General features: G+C 44.1%; 1 protein-coding gene across 1 annotated transcript in view; it reads left to right on the top strand.

Moving 5' to 3' along the window:
- The window catches only part of LOC146829989 (vomeronasal type-2 receptor 26-like), an 83,095-nt gene extending 70,495 nt beyond the window's left edge, over positions 1-12,600 (top strand). Inside the window, exon 2 of the mRNA XM_085604011.1 lies at positions 11,696-12,600. Coding sequence (XP_085460137.1) covers positions 11,696-12,600 — 905 coding nt within the window. The remainder of the gene's footprint in view (positions 1-11,695) is intronic.
- Positions 12,601-21,932: the final 9,332 nt, after the last annotated feature.

Here is a 21,932-nt window from a genome sequence, read left to right as displayed (position 1 = left end):
CCCCAAAATGTGGTGAGATTAAGCATAATCAAAATGAATCAGCACTTTATACCTCCAGATTACACCATACATGCAGTACCACAGGAGGGAAATGACTGAGACTCAGGTCATGGAAGGAGAGTGTTAGATGACCTACTTCTGGGTGAACCACCAGAGTTTGAGGACAGGCTCTACTTCCCTGACTACTAGGCTTTATTACTTTGACACCTCCAAAAAATATATAGTTGGGAAACATTAATTACTTTAGTATTTGTGTCTGTCTAGCAATTCTTCCCCACCTTCTTACTCTTAGCCACATTTTTATTGCTGGATTGGAGCTGCAACTTCGTGCAGTCAGTGAAGAAGTCTGACTACCGACTCTTCCTCCAAAGCCTTTGGCCCTCAAGTCAGACATTGGACGGAGAATACAAACTAATGTGTGCCTGCTTCCAACCCTGGACTGCAATTTTCAATGTTTTCCTACCCTAGAGGGTCTGCCCCACCCACATGTGACATTCATAATTATATTTACACTGGCAATTCACTGCTTTGTAAACAAATAGAGGGTCTACACTCTGCAATGTACCACCAAATGATCACAGTGAGCACAGTAGAAGAATGGGTAAATGCTGCCATGCATTTTTGATAATAATAATAATAATAATAATACATTTCAAAAAGCGCGACAGCTACCTCAAACAGAGGTGTCCCGGCGCTAATGCAGTCAAGCAGGGCAGATAGAATGTGAGGGGACTAGCCTTGGCTGAATAACCATGTCTTTAGTGCTTTCCTGAACTCTAGTTCAGATTGGATTAATCAAAGTCGATCTGGAAGGGAATTCCATAATCTGGTTGTTCTTCCTCCCATGCGGGACTTTGCAAATTGAGGAACGCACAACAGTTTCTGGGAGTTTGATCTTAAAGAGCGTTTTTGTTGATAGGGGCAAATACGTTTCCTAATGTAGCAGGGACAAATACATCTCTGGGTCCTGAAAGCTATCGTCAAGGCCTTGAATTCTTAGCAACCGGCAACCAATGGAGCTGTTTGATATGTGGAGAGATGTGTTGTCCAAAAGGCACTCTTCTGATTAATCTCGCAGCCACATTCTGCACCATCTGCAGTCTCCTAATCAGATATGCAGGCAGTCTCAGGTAAAGACTATTTGCATAGTCCAGCCTTCAGATCATTGTAGCAAGGACAACCGATCTTCGACAGCTGTCAGGAAGTAAGTGTACAAATGTTCTCAAACCTCTCAAAATGCCGAAGCAAGAGGAAGCAATAAAGCATATTTAGATTGAGAAGATGAGGTCAGGTTCCCATTTTATGCCCAGACTTTTTGCCGTGGTTGAAGGGCAGGGGGGAGACCCATTTCCTCCAGCAACCACAGTCCTGTCGTCGCTGGGGGATTTTTGCCAAAAAACAGAACCTCGGTTTTCTCTGCATTTAGCTTTAGCTTATTATTGTTCCTCCAGCTGGATATATCCCTCAGGCATCCCCTGAACCTTGCATAGGAATTTGCCAATTGGTCCTTGAAGGAGAACACCAGCTGGGTGTCATCCGCATAGGAGATAGTTTTAATTCCCATTTCACAATGAGCGAAATAGTGGAGCCAGATAGATATTAAAAAGTAAAAGGCTCAGTGCTGACCCCTGTGATACACCACACCATAGGGGTTTGGCTTCCGATTTGAAAGGGTAAAAAGTGACACTTTGCGTGTGGTTGCTGAGATAAGACTTTATCCAGGTGAGTACCATCCCCTCCACTCCCGCCCACTTAAGCCTAGCCTGTAGAATTTGGTGGAACATCATGTCGAAGGTGGCGGACAAATCCAATAACACTAACATGGCTGAGGCTCCACAGTCCACCTCCATTATTATAGACTCTGCCACCTCGAGCAGAACTGTCTCAGTACTGAAGCCTACCGAAAGCCGGACTGTGTTTCATGCAAAATGTTGGCAATAAAATTGGTAAGTTTATGTTGGACCAATTTTTCCAGCATCTTAGCCGGTGCAGGGAGAAGAGAGATCGGGTGATAGCTTTTAAGATCGCCCTGATCAGCATTGGGCTTCTTCAAAAGGGGTAGGAGCATAGCATGTTTCCATGACTCTGGAAAGATGCGAGTAGTAAGTGAGCTGTTCCCTATAAGCATGGTATGCTGAGTGATTGTTGTGATGTGTGAACTTGTTGTGATATGTCATCATCAATAGTTTGAGAATATATTGAAAAGAGATGAAATGATTAATGCGCTGGCAGCCAGTGTGATACTGGGTGTTTATTTGCTACGCTTAATTTGTAAGTGATGAATTTGAGATTCCCAAAATGTTGGTGGCCTAACGGCAGCTGATCAATAATTTCAAATTTTCCCCTGACGGTCATTTTTTCCTTTCCCCTTTGAAAGATAGTATAGTGAGATTCCTTCACCAGGTCCAACTCCACTCCACACAGTCCAACTCCACACTGCTTTGTTTTTTTATTGTTTATTGTTTTTATTTTATATTCTTTATATTTATACTCCTCAAACACTCTGACCCGAACAGTCCCTTAGATAAAGTTTACAAACACAAATCTAGTCTACACAAAAAGTGACTCAATCTTTCTATGTTTGTTGTTCAATAACAAAATTGTACTACTACAAGTCGATCTTTTGCATTTTGAGTCAGGACTGAGTCGGGAGACTGTTGGTAGAGATGATGGAATGGCTCAGGGCATGGGTGTGGGCGTGAACGCGACTATTGCGAGTACGGTACCAGATAAAGATGGAAGCTTTCAAATTTACTGAAACCAACTGATTTTGATGATGATGACTTTGAAGTGGCCTAAAGTTAAACAACAGCACCAGACCTATATAAGTCTGTATAGTGGTGGTAGTGAGTGGGGCGACTGACAGCAGTGCATTGATTTTCTAATTGATAGGAACAATGCTATGATGCTGTGTGTGTGAGCACACTGCTCAGTGCTGTCTGGCTCCAATTCGTCATTTAATCGGAAGCTAAGTGGTGATTGGGTGGGGGGCCTGTTGTTGAGGTAACTGCCGGAAACAGATAATTAGCCAATTTGTTTTTTAATATACAGACCCTGGCCTTTACCCTGTGCCATACTGGAAAAACAATGTAACATACTCACACTTACCTTACCGAATCACATCCGCCAGGCACCCATGATTGACGGACAGTCAGAGAGGAATGCAGATGCAATGCCCAAATTGGCAATACAGTATCTTTTTTTTCTCTTTAATCATTACAATTTGTGTGTTGTTTATGTTTGTTACTTCACTCCTATAGATATTTTAATTGTAATGGATATTTTTCAAAGTTCGGTACAACAGTTACAGAACATAATGTAACTTGGGTCTCTCTGGGGGCAGAATGACAATTTGATTTGGTTTACCTGTACTAATACTCATCATCATGCATTTCCTTTTCCTCCCATAACAGATTTATGATAGTTGGCTGCCAAGATGAATGTGTTGTCCTTGTGTAGTGTTTGCTTTTGTCAAACATTTCCCTCAAACCCTCGTTCCCATCCATTCATCGAACCCCTAACCCTCTACCTCTGGGCTGTGAGATTTATTGAGCTGTGACTAAATTAAAATCCCCTCTGGTGACTCTCAATTTTTTTGCAAAGCTTGCATTTAAAATGATTTAACTCAGTTTTTTTATTTCAATTTAATTAGTTCCCTGATAATATTATTCCTCATCCTACAGTTTGAGTTCGGCTAGGAGGAAGTGGAACCTCACTTCTGTATCTGGTGCTTTCACTAGTATTTGATAACTAGTCACAAACATGCAGCTACTCTCTACTACCACCGCATGACACCTTGGGAAACCCTACAGCCATCGCTTTGCAGGTAAGAGAAGAACTTTGAGGGATTGTTGAGCTACAATAATCTATATACTAGGGAAATTCACACACCCACACCCCCTCTGAGTCCTTAAGGGTTCATATAGTTGCAGACTGCAGAGAATAGGAGGAGACAAGTGAGGGTACTGCATAGCTATCTGTTGGTGTGTTAAGCTATCGGCAGAATTTGAAAACTGGCTCCGGGCTGCATGGCACAAGAAACAGTGCAAAGTGAAAGAGTAACCCCCAAAATAGAATTTAATCATATGTACAATCATAAAAAGAATATTTCCATAACAAATTAACTAAAGCCCACAACACCTGGACCACCAGTCTCCCTAACCCCAACCAATGTGCCAAGTAAAGAAAGTCTAAATTCAAACAAATGTCTGTAATAAATGCCAAAACACCCAAGATTTTCCCAACTCCCACATTCCCACCCTCTCCCCAACAAGCAGCAACAACCAAATAAAAGATTAAAAAAGCGGCAAGAAAGACCTTAAGGTTGGCTAGGAGCTTCCTCTCCAAATGTCCTAACTACTCCACTATCCTGACTTCCATCTGTGCCATCGTGATGAGCATGCGCTGAAAGGCTCCATACAGTCAATAGAGGGGTGCAGCAGTGGTTGATGAATGGCAGCGGGTAGCTGCCTGACCCAGCGCAGTATAACTTGAGGCACAGGGCCTGGCTGGGACCCTGGGCATTGAAGGCTGCACCTGCTGCACCTCCTCCTCCTCCTCGGCCACCAGCCGCTGATATTCAGCCCTGATGGCCTCCAGCTTCCATTGCCGGTTCCTGGCTGCTCTCTCCTGCCTGTTGGATAATGGTGGGTTGATAGGAGTAGCTATACCGAGAAAAAAAATAATTAATTGTAACCAATAGTCTTAGCAAAACAGTAACACATAAAATGATATAGTTGCACAGTAGCACTATCGGTACATAACATTTGCTTGTATCCTCGATTCTTCGGCCCATTCGATTTTGATGTGATTGCAGTTCCAGGCATTAAGCACTATGAGAATACAAGTATTCTTCTTCTTCCTCATTTAGCTAAATTGATATAGGCATGCCAGCTCAACTTGCTCCCTAGACAGACATATAGAGTTATTTTCCGTTCTACTTTACTACTGTCTACAGGTGGGGCAGTTGTACCTCACAATTATCTCTTTTCCTGTCATTGCATTGACATTGAGCATTTAACTCTGTTGAGTTAAATGCTCAATGTCACTTTCACCCTGACTACAACATGGCTGATGAATAGCTACTAATATATGAATGATAAACGGCATGATGTGAGGTACTACTATTGTAGCAAAACCAAAGGGGATGGTGGACGGAGTGTTGAACATTGCAAGCACTCACCCCCAGTCAACTGATCTGGGTTTAATCCATCATCATTCTGTAGCTCACTCCGTCACCCCAGTTCAGACATGGCCATATGCAAATCAGTCTGACCCTGTGCCTCATGGGAGGAGTCCAGCCCGAACTGCCAAGCCATGTCTTCCATGGACCGGATCAATCATCCTGGGACCGAAGGTTTCTGACTAAAATGCTGTCATACAGCATGCAGTGGACAAGACTGCTGTATTTTAAATGTATCTATGGATTAAAAGAATAAAAGGAACTGCTTTCTACAATCAAAACAACCATTGCTCTTTTCATTTGGGAAGACACTGATTGATTCCTTTATGCTTGATTATGGACAGTAGTTTGCCTTCACTTGCTATTTACTTGTTGTCTTGAGTGCAGGGCCATTCATGTTTAGTTTGTTTTAGTGTTTTTTTTACCACTTTCCTTGGGAGGTCACATCCTAGGCTTATTGCACCTTGTTCTTTCCATAATTGTAGCAACATTACATGATAACGACTGGTGCAGGATTCTTTGCCCTGATCCTCCTTTTTTGTGTTTCTCACTCAATCCTTTGAATCCAAAAACGTCATAAAATAAAACATTACTTGTTTACTCTTCAACCAGGGAATTGTTTCATTTTTTATGCATTTTTCTTCTAGCATTATTTTTATTCTTCGCCCTTGGCTTTTCTACTCAGTCACAGTTTAAGTTTTATATTTTCTTCATCCAGCCTTCCCTATGAATTCCAGTGCCATCCATTCATCCAAACATGGCTATCATTCTCAACAAACTTTTTACTAACATACATTTGTCATTATAACCACCCATGCGTCCTTGCATTGACCCATCAAGTCGCCCGGAGGATTCCTTTCACCCATACACTTTCACCCATGCGGGCAGTCATTTCTCTCACCTTTAACCCATCTTTCACCCATGCATGCATCCTATCAGCCACTTATTCATCCTTTCACCTTTGCATACTTCTCTGCCAGTCATATTACATTTCACCCATCCTTTCACCTTCCATCCTTCTTTCCCATCAAGTGATCAAGGTCATGAAAATGTCTCTGCTGAGTTGAAGATAGAAGAGGCCAACATTAGTTACTCAACTCCCGCTGTATATGCTATGTCCTAGTAAACAGGGGGTGTCTTCAACTGTTCACAACTTAGGGTCTGATTACGATGTATTGCGGAAATCATCCAACCGACAGTCAAATTTTCCTAGACCGTGTCGGAACCCATCCACCTGACTCGGTTGGGCCGAAAACGATGCTCGCGTTCAGAAGGAAATCTGTTGGTTCATACCAAATCGGTTCCGACTGGCACTAAGAGAATCCGACTCAGTCAGAGCCGATACGTACAGATCTATGGGCAGTGTTTCCGACTGAATGATTACGATGTACGATTCTGACAGCCTTTCCAACTCGGTCTGTCCAACACTAAAAGGCTGTCAGAAACGGACTCTGGGGAACCCTAGCAGGCCCCCTTCATCCTGTAATCTCCAGTCAGGGGCTGTGGGGGTACCCAAGGGGCCCGTTGTAAAACCATGTACTGCGTGGCAGGCACCATGGGGCACCTGTGACAGGGTGCAAGATTTTCACCATAGCAGCCTGTATTGTCGGACAGAACACAGCCTCCCATTAAAGTCACTGGGAGTCCTTCTTAATAGTGAAATCCAAAAGCGAAACAGAGTGACAGACTTATTGGATACCACCTCACTTTATTGCTGCAAATACGTTTTTTAGAGTCATGCACAACTTCTTCAGCACTTGTCACCCTTCAGTGCCACTGAGTACAGATTACAATTTATGTTGAACAAGGAGGTGCGCCTAAAAGATCACGTTTAGTCCATAGCGGATTTCTTCAAAACAAAGGGGCATATTATCAAGAAACGTCTTTAAAATTATCGCCGCTTTAGCGGCAGAAAACAGCCGCTTAAGAGGCGATAATGGGCTTGATAATATGCACTTGAGAATTCCCATAGAAGCCCATGTTCTGGTGTCAACATGGGCTTCTATGGGAATTCTCTGTGGCATATTATCAAGCCCATTATCGCCACGTTAACGGTAGTTTTCTGCCACTAAAGCAGCGATAATTTTAACACAGTGTTTAATATTATGCCGCCAAATTCTTTATTTTAAATCACACAAAAACAGCCAACACATTTTGTTTCCAAAGTAAAACTGTGGAACTTTATCAGGGCTGTAACAAATAGCTGACGGACATAACTGATCACATAAACAAATTACAACACAGACAATGACATCACCTACTAACTTACATTTTATCATCATTTGACAAGGATATATATTACAAGGCACTTAAGAGATACTATAAAGACATAGCTAATAAAAAAATAAAAAATACACAGACTAGTTTTATGGTTGTGTACGACAATAAGTACGTGTACAGTATGAATCACATAAATACTCCCACACGAAGACAGGATTTTTTTTTATAAGTCTTAAGCCTGTTTATACAAATGTAATTTAATTTAATTCAAATGAGTGCATTATATTTAGATGCTGAAGTGTCTGACTCATCCATTGAAGACAAGAAATTTCCCCTTAAAGTCGCACTAGAACATGATGCAAATAATTACTTGGAGAAATCCATAATAATTGAATGAATCCCTATAATAAATATGAAAAACAATTTGAGATAGTGTAGAAGAAAATAAAAAGAAAAATATATAAACATCTGATAAGAAAAAGTGACAGACCCTATGACATATAATCCACATATCAAATTTAATCTTGACATGATATTCACATAGGTGAGAGGAGTAGAGAAACCGAGACATGTAGGAAGGAGACAGGAAAGTGGAAGGGGAAACAAGTGAGAGGGTAAGACAGATGGGAGTTGATGGGGACCAGTGAAAATGGTGTGATAAAAAAGCAGGCTAGTGCGAGACATGCTCGGAGTGAGCGAAAGAGAAAGGCACCAAGGATGAAGAGACAGACTCGAAAGAGACAATCGCTTGAGGTTGAGAGGATTGGCAGATAGAAAATAGATCATAGACTAATGAAGTAGATGTGGAGACATTTTAGGGAGAGGCAATAAAGAAGCAGACAGGTAAGAGACAGATGAAAGATAGACAATGGGGGATGTACAGGTGAGAGAAGGTTGTTAGAAAGAGGAGCAGACAGGTCAGGTCAGGTCAGCCGAGAAAGGGAGGTAGGAAGGAAGGTCAAATGCAAGAGAGATACAGAAAGAGGCGAAAGTAATATATAGGTAGGTAGATAGGTGAGAACTGTCTCTGAGAGAGCAGGGGAGACATTTCTGAGATAATAAAGAGATCAACGATTGTGAAACAGATGGATAATGAAGGAGACATTTAAAAAAAAGGATTGATACCAGAGGGAGACAGGTGATATAGAAAATGAAGTGTAGGCAGATGACAACATGGAGAAGAAAGAGAAAGGAAGGCAGTGAAGAGGAAGAGATGGGCCAGGGAGAGCAGTGATATGAGAGATGATGCAGGAGGGTGGACAACAACAGAACAGGATAAGAGAGATGTGAAGCACTGCAATAGGGAATATGGGAGGAAAGGATTGGAAATAAGAGAAGGGGAGAGATAGAAGAGAGAGACGGGGCAGGGAAAGCAGTCTATATGGCACATTATCACGGTTGTGTGGCACACTAGCATGACCATGGACAGTAGAACAATAATGATGAACGCCAGAGCATTCCATATTTCTCATTGGAATTTCAGGCTTTTTTTGTTTTTGAAAAATTAGACGCTGCACTTATTTAATGGTTATAAATTGGGGTGAAATTACTTCCTAGGATAACTTCAGAACAAAGGTTAAATGATGTCCCTTCCTGTGATGTCATTGGGGTCGAAGCTCGTGTGATGTCACTGCTGCTTTCTCTGGAATTTTGGTGAATTGGCATCAATGTGTGCCATGCAGAGGCACAGGTGAGTATTAGGACCTGGAATTAGAGGGAAAAGGAAGAGCAATTGGAGATGACCAACAGAGTCCTCATTGTTCAGGCTCCCAGAGAGTCACCAGAGAGACACCAGGGGCTTCCCTAGAGACATAATCACCAAACTGACATCCTCAACACCCTCAGGGGCATACAATTGAGTGAGGCCAGGAACCTGGATGTGATTAACTTTTCGGGGAAAACTGTGAACCCTTATCAAGCTATATTGCAACTACAAATGTTTAGAAATGTAGTCGGGAAGAAAGGATGAGTCATTAAATGATCATTGGACCATTGTGCTACTTTGTCGATGGTAGGCTAGACTTTACATCTGAGTGTGATGTGTTCCTCATCTTTCTTTTAAGGACTATATGAGGCATTTTGTTAAATGTTTGAGAAAAAAGAAATTGTTAATCGAGTGCTGGGTCCTATTTGAATGGACTGTACGTCCCATGCGGTCTCCACAGTAGAGGGAGTGGTGGACTTTCAGATTCATCAGGAAGATTCTTCCTTTTATTCCTCTCATCTACAGAAGAACAGTCACTTCCTCATTAATACTTATGAAACTGGATAACTGTGACAGACTTTTTGTTAAACTCCAAAAACAATTTGTGAGGAAGCTCCAAAGCATGCAGGATGCTGCGGCCAGGCATATTTTTGATCTTCCCAAGTTCCATCCAGTTTCAGGCTCCATTAAGGATCTTCACTGGCTGTCAGTGAATAAACCTCTTAAATTCAAGGCATCATGCCTCACCTATAAAGCCTTGCATGATCTAGGTCCTAGTTACCTCAATAATTCCCCTCCTGGTAAATACCCAACCTTCGATCAAAAAACTCCCTGACAGTCACTGGCCCCAGTTTTAAGAGACTCCAATGGGGAGGCAGTTGTTTTTCTTCTGAAGCCCCAGCTCTCTAGAACAATCTGCCTATAAATATTAAAGCAGCTCCCACATTATTGTGTTTTAGGAAACTAACAAAAACCTGGCTTTTTAACCTCTATCTTCCCTCTGCTCTCACCTATACTGCTATTCGAAACTAGCGCCAAGACACCCATGGGTATTCAAGCACTTTAGAAACATTTTAACATAACATAACAAAACATAACATAACATAACCAACCATCACCATTTCACTATTCCACATAGCCCTCATCTGCACTACAGGGAATCTGGTCCCAGCGGTACACAATCCTCCATACATCCATCTATCAATAAACACAGAGGAGGCGATATACTGTCCTTTTCAGAAGGTATTTGACCAGATGAAAATGTCTAGGCTTGATTCCAATTCGAGGTCTCACTCATGGCATTTAAGATTTGGCCTTGACAGTGGAGTATTCAAACAAGGGGAGGGAGGTGGGGTTTGTACCATATATGAGTTTCAGTATAATATTTGTGCAGTAGTCTCTGTAGTAACGGCATTCTCATTTGGCCAGTCTACGTTCAAAAAAATGAGTCACAGTGATGTTCTCTCACTACCCTGCTTCCAGGCACATTTCAGTGTGTGTTAAAGCAGTTGTTGTATGCTTTAACTACTTCAAGAGTCAAAGTAATCTACATAATATCTCCCGTATCCCCAGCCATAGGATCATTTTCCTATTGCGCGTCAGCACTACCTGCAGCAGTTTAGGTACAGGCCCTTAGCATTATTTGTACTCAGCAGGATTGCAGTCCAGGTTCTGCTGGTGTGCTGACTTTCTGTTAAGAATTATCCATAGCAATAAGTTGTTGACCTGGACGGTGTAATGTGCAAGCAGGCAGGGGGATTCCTGCTGTGTTTGGTGTGTGTATATTTGGAATCTGTAGTGACAGTTCTCCACTGCCTCATACTCCATATGGCCTACCTCATACAACGGGAGGAGCAGCAATGTCTTTTTCTTCACTGCTCCACTGTTGATCACTCCATAAGTGAATATGGCAGTCGGCACAGGCTTCACACACATTGGGTCATCCCATCACCAGCTCTGTTCCTGGTGCTGCTCTACTTTACTGCGCAGAATGTTTCTGGGGAGTTTGCATCACTCATTTAATTCATCTGACCACACTGCTCGATCACAGTACCCCCTTAGTGTGATGCAGTAGCAAAGGTGGGGACATGTAGCATCCAGTGGACAGCTAGGATTCTGCAGGTCCTCAGAAGGGATGCTAGCCCATATCCTCATCTCCACGTGGAGTTTCATTTTCATAAGGGTTTTGGTCTCCTGGGATGGTGCATTTAGGTCAAAGGACGTGTAATATCAGCATTATATACTGAAGCAATAGAATAGATCCACATCCTTTTCTGGTCATAGTCCAGTGTTAAATTATCTAAATGTAAATTTCATACTTGTATAGCGCACTACTCACCCGCAAGGGTCTCAAGGCGCTTGTACGAATACCGCTGTGGAACCCATTGAGCCACACTTCTCCACTAATGTCAAAGAGAGGTGAAATGTGTGGTCATTAAGTGATTTCATTTGAGTAGCATGACCCTAACTCAAACCCTGCACCTTACATTTAACATTGCCTAACGAATCACTTTTGCATTAATAGTAAAATATTTTCTAAACCGTTTGAACCCGTGCAAATGACTGATTGTGTTTGAATTTTATTGTAGACATGGAAAACTGTATGCAGTGCCCTGAGGACCAGTGGCCGGATGTCAAGAAGGCTGTATGCTTGCCAAAGATCATTGTTTTTCTCTCATACAGTGACATACTCGGCATGATTTTGGCCACTGTGGCCATGATCTTCTCTGCTGTCACTGCTGCAGTGCTGGGAATCTTCCTCAAACACCAGGACACACCAATAGTGAAGGCCAATAACCGGGATCTCAGCTATGCACTCCTCACCGCCCTAATGTTGGCCTTTCTCTGCTCCCTCCTATTTATTGGACGCCCTGCAGCATGGACCTGTTTGATTCAACAAGCTGCATTTGGGATCATTTTTACTGTTGCTGTGTCTTGTGTTTTAGCAAAAACTGTCAATGTTGTCATTGCCTTTAATGCCACCAGGCCTGGGAGCAGATTAAATAGATGGCTGGGATCACGGGTGTCCGGCTCTATTGTCCTCTTGTCTGCACTGGGAGAAGTGACAATCTGTCTCTCTTGGTTACTCACCTCTCCACCTCACCCTGGCAATGACACACAGTCTGAGACTGGGAAGATAATCTTGCAGTGTGGACAGGGTTCGGTGACAGCTTTTTACTGTGTGATTGGTTACATGGGGCTGTTGGCCTTTGCCAGCTTCATAGTAGCATTCTTAGCCAGGAACCTCCCGGATAAATTCAACGAGGCCAAGCTCATCACATTCAGCATGCTGGTGTTCTGCAGTGTCTGGGTCTCTTTCTTCCCTGCATACGTCAGCACTAAAGGCAGGTACATGGTGGCCGTGGAGATCTTCGCCATCTTAGCTTCCAGCGCTGGACTGCTGGGCTGTTTGTTCATTCCCAAATGTTACATCATTCTGTTCAGGCCCAATATCAACGCCAGAGGACATTTAACTTTACATAGTCATTTATAGTTTAATATTTGAGTTCAAAATGTACCCAATTTAATATTAAAATGTTGTTTTTCTGGAGGGTTTGAAAGAAATGTATCATCCCTTTGTATAACAATTTGACTGTCTGCAGAAAAGCATTAATACTTCCAGTGATAAAAGATAGTTTTGAAGGACATCCACTATGGATGATTTTGAGTCCTTCCTGTACTAGCATAGTTCCAGTGGTTTTACTACTACTAGTTGGCCTGCAGCACTGATTGTGCCACCCAGAGGATGTGGTGTAACGGCTAGAGTGGCACACCTTGCAGCTGGGGAACTGGGTTTGAGTCTCAGCGGGAGGCTCAATACCCTGTGATTCTGGGCAAATGATTGTAATCTCCCTGTGCCTAAAAATTAATGTGCCCATATGTAATACAACTGGCGCTCAGGTAAAGTTCTCTGATACTTTGAGTTGAGTTCACGTTATATAAAATTGAAAAAACGAAGAAGCCCTTTTAAACCTTTCTCAGGCTTGCCACTACAAAGCATGTCTGGGCAGTTTGACTGCCACCTCGACTTAACATTTAAAACCCTTAGCCTTGCCTTAAACTCACTTTTTATGTCATATGTCATCTCTAAGGTAACCCGGAGGTACCCCAAGGAGTATATGATAATCATGTGCTTTTACATTGTACATGGCCTGATAGTGACAAACTACTAAACTTATTTTCACTATTGTTATGCCTCCCCTTCTTATAGGATAACATTGGGGATTCCTTGCATTTAATAAGCTATAACTTCTAATTGGGAGCAGGTAAATTAACCATGTTTGGTAACTATGAAATTGCAATGATAAACTCTCTTTAATGGTAGAGTAAGATTTTCCATTACAATTTTGAAAATGCCACTTTTGGAATGTTTGTATGATCAAGTCGCCAAAGCTGAAATTATGAAGTTAATACTTAAGATTCTGGGTCAAGTTAATGAATTCTCATGGCCTGTGTATTTATTCACAGTTATTCTCTCTTTATATGCAAATATTTCATGAGCACTTAAACATATCTTTCAGACCACAATTAAATCATCAGGCACGTTATTGCATTGGGCAAACATAAGTAAAAACAGCTTTACAAAAATATTATACAATAAATTAACCATTAACTACAAAACTCAAAACTTGATGGACAGAATGCAGAACAATGTCAAACTTTCCACTTGAAAACTAGTATCAATCAATCAATCAATCAAAGCACTTATAGAGCGTGCTACTCACCTGAGGGTCTCAAGGCGCTAGAGGTGGGGTGAGGCAGCTACTGATAGAACAGCCAGGTCTTGAGGAGTCTCCTGAAGGTCAGCAGGTCCTGGGTCTGTCACAGGTGGATGGGGAGGGTGTTCCAGGTCGAGGTGGGAGAATGATATGCCGCTGGAGGTCGTTCGGTGGATGCGTGGGATGCTGGCGAGGGTGAGGTCTGTGGAGCGAAGCTGGTGGCTCGGGGTGTAGAAGGTGAGTCGTTCATTGAGGTATGCCGGTCCGACATTGTGGAGGGATTTGTGGGCATGGGTGAGGAGCTTGAAGGTGATCTTCATTTTGATCTGGAGCCAGTGCAGGTCTCTCAGGTGGACGGTGATGTGGCTATGGCGGGGGATTCTGAGGATGAGGCGTGCGGACGCGTTTTGCATGCGTGGGAGTCTTTTCTGGAGTTTGGCCGTGCTTCCTGCATAGATGTCATTGCCGTAGTCCACCCTGCAGATGACGAGGGCTTGGGTGACAGTCCTCCTGGTGTTGGTGGGGATCCATCTGTAGATCTTGCGAAGCATGCGGAGGGTGTTGAAGCAGAAGCATTGACTTGCTGGGCCGCAGAGAGCGTTGAGTCCAGGATGAAACTCAGGTTGCGCGCGTGGTTGGAGGGTGTCGAGGCAGCTCCCAACAACCCTTTGTGGAGGTTGGATTTGGTGGTGGCGGGCTCCTTGGTGGGGAGAGGATTAGCTGGGTGTCGTTGGCGTACGAGATGATGTTGAGGTGGTGTGCTCGGACGATGTTGGTGAGCGGTGCCATGTAGATGTTGAAAAGTGTCGGGCTGAGGGATGATCCTTGGGGTACACCGCAGGTGATTGTGGTGGCTTCAGATCTGAAAGGGCGAAGACAGACTCTCTGGGTTCTTCCGGTGAGGAAGGAGGTGATCCAGTTCAGGGTTTTGTCATGAATCCCTGAGTCATGGAGGCATGTGCGTAGGATGTGGTGGCAGAAGGTGTTGAAGGCGGCCGAGAGGTCTAGGAGGATGAGGGCCATGGTTTTGCCGTTGTCCAGTAGGGTCCTGATGTCATCAGTGGTGGCGATGAGGATGCTTTCGGTGCTGTGGTTGCTGCGGAACCCGGATTGGGTGGAGTCCAGGATGTTGTTCTCCTCCAGGAAGTTGGTTAGTTGCCTGTTGATGATCTTCTCAGTGACTTTCCCCGGGAACGGGAGCAAGGAGATGGGCCGAAAGTTCTTGAGGTCCTTAGGGTCTGACTTAGGTTTCTTGAGCAGGGCGTTGATCTCGGCGTGTTTCCAGCTCTCTGGAAAGGTGGCGGTCTCGAAGGAGCTGTTTATGATCTTTCGGAGTTGGGGTGCGATGATGGAGCTTGCTTTGTTAAAGATGTGGTGGGGGCAGGGGTCAGAAGGGAAACCGGAGTGGATGATGTTCATGATTTTGATGGTGTCTTCATTGTTGACGTGGTTCCAGGAGAGCAGGAGGTTGGTGTGTTCGGTGGGTGTTGGGTCGGGCATGTCAGCGTCTGACGTCGCTGTCTGGGTGTTGAAGCTGTTGTGGATGTCTGCGATTTTGCAGTGGAAGAAGGTGGCTGGGTAGTCGCAGAGTTCTTGCAACGGTGGGATGTCATTTGTGCTGGAGATGGGGAGGCGAGTTCTTTCACGATGTTGAAGAGCTCTTTGCTGTTGTGTGCGTTGTTGATGATGTGTTCCTTGAAGGAGGTCCTTTTGGCGGATTGGATGAGTTAGTGGTGCTTGCGTCTGGCGTTCTTGAGGGATGCATGGTTGTGTGGTGTCTGATCTTGGTGCCACTGCTTCTCGATTCTTCGGCAGGTTTGTTTGGAAGACTGGAGGTCGGCATTGAACCAGATGGCTCTCGTGTCAGTGCACCTGTTGGGGGTTTCTTGATTGGGACAAGGGTGTTGGCACAATTGTCGAGCCATTGTCTGAAGTTGTGGGCCACTGCACTTGTGTCAGAGGGCTCAGTTGGAGGGTCTTGGGTGAGGGTGGTGAGGAGCTGGTCTTCAGTGACTTTGTTCCAGCTGCGGTGTGGGATTCATTGCAGTTGGATGTGCGTGGTGTGTTTCTCAAAGGAGAAGTGGATGCAGTGGTCGTCGGTCCAGTGAAGTTCAGTGGTGTGGCTGAAGGTGATGTGGTTGCTGGGGACAAGCGTGTGTCCAGCGGAGTGGGTAGGAGTCGTGATGAGCTGTTTGAGTCCAAAGTTGGCTAGGTTGTCAGTCAGGGATGTGGAGTTGCTTTCGTTGGGATTCTCGAGGTGGAAGTTCAGGTCTCCGAGGATGATGTAGTCAGTGGGGTGAGGGCGTGCGAGCTGATGAGGTAGGCGATGGAGTCGCTGAGCTGTGGTCAGGGTCCCGGGTTCTGTAGACAAGGGTCCCTCTGAGGGTGGTGTTGTGATTGACGTGAATCTGGAAGTGTAGGTGTTCGGCCATTCTGAAGGAGTCTTCAATGTAGGTTGAAATTCTGATGGTGTTCCTGTGGACAATGGCGATTTCTCCTCCTGAATTGTTGATTCGATCCCTGCGGGTGATCTTGTAGCCGTATGGCTATGACAGGCACCGAGGAGGCGGTCATCCAGGTCTCCGCCAGGAAGGTGACATCCAGGGAGGATGAATCAAGCAGGCCCCAGAGTTCGACGGCGTGCTTGTGGACTGAGAGGGTGTTGAGTAGTATGCATCTGAGACTGTTGTGGCCTATTTTGGTGGGAAGGGCAGGACGTGCCGGTGTGCACTGGCTGGTGTAGCTGCACTTACAGCAGGTGAAGGGTCCATGGGTCCATGGGTGAACTTCGAGGTGGTCTGGAAGCAGGTGAAGGATTGGCCGGCGTTGAGTGCATGGAGGGTGTTGGCATCGTAGCAGCGCCAGGGGTCTGGCGCTGAGCACTGACCAGGCATGGACAGGCGCAGACAGGCTTGCCTTAGGCGCGCCTTCGGCGTGCCCGTTGAGCGCGTCTCGCAGTGGTCACCATATAAACGGGAGAAGGCGGGAGCAGACGTCGGGAGGCGGGAGTGGGGCTGAGTAGGGGGTGGGGCCTCAAGGGGCATCAGCGGCAGGAATGTGGGCAGAGGCGGGGGAAGTCAAAAAACACCAGTGAACGGTGGCGAGGGGCCGAGTGATGAGTCTAAGACCCAAGTAGAATTTAAAAAGGCCAAAAGAATAATAAAACAGTGTGGGCAATGCCGGGGCAGCAGGAAAATAGAGAAGGATAAAACGGACACAGAGCAGGCAGAGAGCAGGAACTGACGAGCAGCAGGCTCGAACCCTGTACGGCGGGAGGACTCCTGTGCTGGCGCGGTGCACGGAGCGGCTGAGGTGCTTGGGAGGGTCCTGGCCTTGTCCAGGAGGGTAAGGTTTCACGCTCGCTCCTCGCAGCGGTCGCTATATTAAGGGAAGGGGGGCAGGAGCAGAGGTCGGGAGCGGGGCTGTGTAGGGGGCGGGGCCACAGGGCAGCAGCGACGGGAAAGCAGGAAGTGGCAGGGGAGTCAAAAAACACCAGGGAACAGCGGCGAGGGGCCAAGTAATAATCAATAATCAATGATAATCAATGGCATGGAGAGGTTATAACCATTATTATTGTTTGGAAAATGAACCTCTTGATTGAAACGTCTCATGGGGGTTATAAATTCACTCTATTAGAGTAGGCCTTCTAATTCTTTTTGATTGGCTGCTATAATGTTTCTGGTCAACTATATAGCTCTCCCCAAGTGTGTCCATCAATGAGATTTAAACCCATTTTTCGTTTTGGGTTCTCCTCAAGACCCTGACTGGTTAGGTTTTGAGAAACAATATATCAAATTTATTTTAGAACACTAGTTGCTGTTAAGTTCTATTCTTTAGTGTGTCTCTTCAGCCACTCTGGTTTTTCAATTACCTCATTCTACTTTTAGTTCAACAGATGTGTTAGGCATAATATGGTGAGGTTTTTAACACAAGTGTGCATGGGAAGACACACAACTACATGGGAGAAAAAATGTACAATACATTAAAAAATAGATAATTTATTACTATATGATGTTATTGATTCTTTCTCCCACGGCTCAGACCAATGCAAAAAGGAAAAAGTCCAAAATACTGGTCTGTATGATTTGCATGCATGCCTTACTTAAATGGTTTAAACAAAAGACGTTTAGACACAGCAATAAAGGCAGTTATACTTGTGGGGATTATCACAAAATTAAGGTCCTGAAGAAAACTGACCGACCCACATGGGCAATTCTAATGGCTGAAACGTGTTGACTTCAGATGTATAGGGCCACCACTCCCCTATGACATACCACTGTTTTTAACTATGCAAATTGACCAACCATTAAAAAAGTAGTAGGAACCAGCAGGCAATTTTAATTTCTTCTCACCTTTCCTACAACCACATAGCCAAAGAACTCCACTTATTAACCTGTTGAGGTCATCTCCCCACACTAGGTGAGCTGGACGAGGGTCTGATGATGAAGCAAGCCATAGGTGGTACCTGTGGGCGAGGACCCTACAATATATCCCTCAAGGGCACAGTGATTTTTGCCAGTTTACCTGGGTGAACAATCTTACACGCGAGTGAGATAGCTTCAACGCAACATTCTGTCTTGTGGATAGTAATAGGATCCAACAAAATAAGGTAACCCTCCTCAAGGATCGTTGTATATGAAAAGGGAATCTGGAGGTAAAACCTTACTCATACTTCTCACCCCTCCTAATTGTTGTACTTAATAGGGCGTTTTCCACCACATTTGGTAGGTTTAGCTTCTGTCTTCTGTCTTCAACCCTGCTCGCGCTTCTATTCCCATTTCTTAGTAGTCTATTTTCCCGTGGTGGAGTGCTTTTTGGGCTGTTGCATGCAGCGGGAATGGTGAATTCCAAAGCTTATCATTTTTTATAAAAAAAGATAGAAAAAGGTGCTCTTCTGTCTTTCCATTTTATTAAGTACTTTTGCTGTTTTTTTAATTCAATTGACTTGCTCTTTAGGAGCTGGCCATGTGTTTTTTGACCATGTGCGGCGTGCATTTTTCATTAAAAGCTCACCTCATTTTAAAGTTACACAAGCGGATATGAAACTTGGTTTTCGTCCGACTCTCTTCCTGACGTCCTGGCCATCCTCCCCTCCTCCTATTACGCCCTCCGGTCGGATCGCCCTGACGGCAAGATGGGTGGCGGTGTGGCCATGATCGTTCGTTCCAGCTTACAGTTTCAGCTTCTCCCTCACTCATCTATATCCAATGTGGACTTTCTGGTTGCTCGTTCACTTAATCTCCCTGTCCCTCTCACGGTTGTCCTTATGTACCGCCCTCCCCAGCACATGCCCTTGTTCGTTGCCACCCTTCAGGAACTCCTCGCAACACTTGTGGTTAACAATTCTTCGGTTCTCCTGTTGGGGGATTTTAATTTCTGGCCATGTGACGCAAAGGAGGATTTGTCCTCCAAGGATTTCTCGGCTACTCTTCAGTGCCTTAATTTTCATGCCCATGTCACTGGCCCTACCCATGTCCAGGGTCATACACTTGACCAGATTTGGTCTTTAAGTTATACGCTTTCTCCCCCAAGCATTTCTCCCTACACCTGGTCTGATCACTCTCTTATTTCCTTTTCCATCACTCTTGGTGTTCCTGATAGGCCCTCCCTACCCAAAAACCTTGTTGTTTGAAATTGGAATCGGGTTGACTTAAACTCTCTTTCTCTCTCTCTTGCTTCTTCCACTCCTGATCTTTCTGAACTCCCTCTGGACTCTCAAGCTGAAGCGCTTAACACCTGGCTGTCTTCCTCTTGTGACCAGGTCGCTCCGCTTAGGAAAACTAAGGCCGTTCGTCCCTATGACGCTCATAAGTGGTTTAATACCGAGCTCAAAGCGTTGAAATTAGATCTGAGACGCTCTGAGCGTCATTGGAGACGAAATTACTGCCCCGCTCTTCGGGTCCAATATAAACATCTCCTCTTGGAATACAAGCGAGCCGTCCTCCTGGCCAAAACAAATTACTTTTCTGAGAAAGTGGCCCTCTCTGCCAATAAATCCAAGGAGATTTTCTCCTTTGTCAAAGATCTGGCGTTCTCGAATCGTACCAATTCCACTCTGATCCCTTCTCAAGACCTCTGCTCTTCGCTCAATGATTTCTTCATCGAGAAGATCATCAAGATTAAAGCTAACATCCCCCTGCTCCCTCCCCCTACCCCCACTTCGGTTCTTTCTTCTTCTCTTGATTCTTTTCCCCCTATTTCTTTAGACACATTTCTTACTTTGCTCGCTAAGATCAAGTCAGGCTCTCCAGCCGACTGTGCTCCGGCCTGGATTTTAAGAGCTCTATTTACTAATTGCCCCTCTCCCCCTCTTTCTTTCCTCAATGCTTCTCTTGCCTTGGGCTTAGTCCCTTCTTTCTTTAAATCCGCTATTGTTCTGCCCATTTTAAAAAAACCTGGCCTTGACCCTTCACTTCCTTCTAATTTCAGGCCTATTTCCCTTCTTCCCTATCTTGGCAAGGTCTTAGAAAGCTATGTCACCTCTTGCCTCTCTGCTTACATTGAGGAGAACCATGTCCTGGCCTCTCATCAGGCAGGCTTCCGTCGAGGCCACTCCACTGAGTCAGTGGTTCTGGCTGTCCTCGATGAGCTGAAATCTAAGGCTGATTCTTCTCTTCCTCAAGCCTTGGTCCTCCTTGGCTTCTTCGGCTACGGTCTTCACTGCAGCAGCAAATCCATTTGAACAGTTCTTTGCCAAAGGGCTATCCAACCTTGTGAAACTGTCTTTGGCTACAGCTCTCGGCTCTGTCCCACTGGAGTCTTTCGAATTTTGTTTTGGCATTAAGTCCAAGCGTAGAAACTTTCACCACAGCTTCAACCTAGGCTATCCTATGACTTGCACAGATGAACTTCACCTCTTCAGACATTTGTTTTGAAGAATGTAAGTTCTGATCAAGCCCTATACACTTCTTCCACCAAACTGTGCTCCATCACGGCCTGCCTTAACGTCTGACTTTGACCTGATATCACTTAACTAGATATCTCCATTTGGTGCTTTGATCTTTTAGGTGCTAGATTTCATGTAAAACTTTAAAAATGCATAACTCTGTTACAACTGATTGGATGTTTGTTGTTTTGGTGTTAATAAATGTATTAAAATATACTCTATTTTTCTCAATTGTTTTGGGATTTTTCTTGTGTTGTATTTTTGCATTATTACTGAGTCTGTGCTGCAATAAATACATATTGCTCTGAGTTAAGTCTGAATGCTTTTTGTGCCAAGTGACCCAGGGTTAGGAATAGGTAAATTTAGTAACTTTTGGGCATTCACCCTGGAAGGGATTGTGAATGTTGCTTGACTAGGGCTCACACCCCAGTAAACCAACAACCAGATTTCTCATACCCAGTTTAATCTCTCAAGAAATGCTGAAAATCTTGGAAGGGCTATGCATCCTGCAATGTGAAATAGTTGCATTCTACTTCTTATGTTGTAGTCTAATATTGACATGCATCTGCTTTCTGTATACATCTTAAAAAAAACATTGTTGCAATGATCAGAGTATAGTGTCAATACATGTATTACTTTCATTAATTCAATTTCAATAAGAAAATTAAACCTATAAAACCATGATACATAGAATTCATTAAAGTTATTTTGATTTTGACACACTTTATTCTACAACTTTTTTTTAGATAGGCTATAAATAAAACAAGTTGCAATTAAATATAAGATATGTACTATTTGTCATGCATTTTATTAATTGTTTGTATGTATTTATACTTTAGACTATGTTAAGTAATTTAATTTAATTTCACATTATTTTCTAAGGAGTTTTATTTTAAGACCCTACTCCCATTATTTTCTATGGACTTACTCCTGTTTGTTTTTTTACCAGTAGTACTTTTAGGGTTCATAAACTGTAAGAAATTGGGTTTCTGGTGGTAGAGGTATGCACCGTTTCAAAGCAGGAACTACAATCCTAGTCAGGGTAAGTCACAAACACATCCTAAATTAACCTGTGCTCACCCTCTGGTATCCTGGCACGGAGCAGTCAGGCACAACGTAAGAGTTAATGCATAAAGTATTTGTGCCAATGAATAAAAGAAGGCCTGCCCGTTCTAAGCTTAATTAACCCTCCACAGGATGATGAGCAAAAACCTATATCTT

This window comes from Triturus cristatus, chromosome 5_1 (genome assembly GCF_964204655.1).
Source record: "Triturus cristatus chromosome 5_1, aTriCri1.1, whole genome shotgun sequence".
Taxonomy (NCBI): Eukaryota; Metazoa; Chordata; class Amphibia; order Caudata; family Salamandridae; genus Triturus; species Triturus cristatus.
Note: the sequence above shows the minus strand (reverse complement) of the source record. Positions and strands in the feature narration are given on the sequence as shown.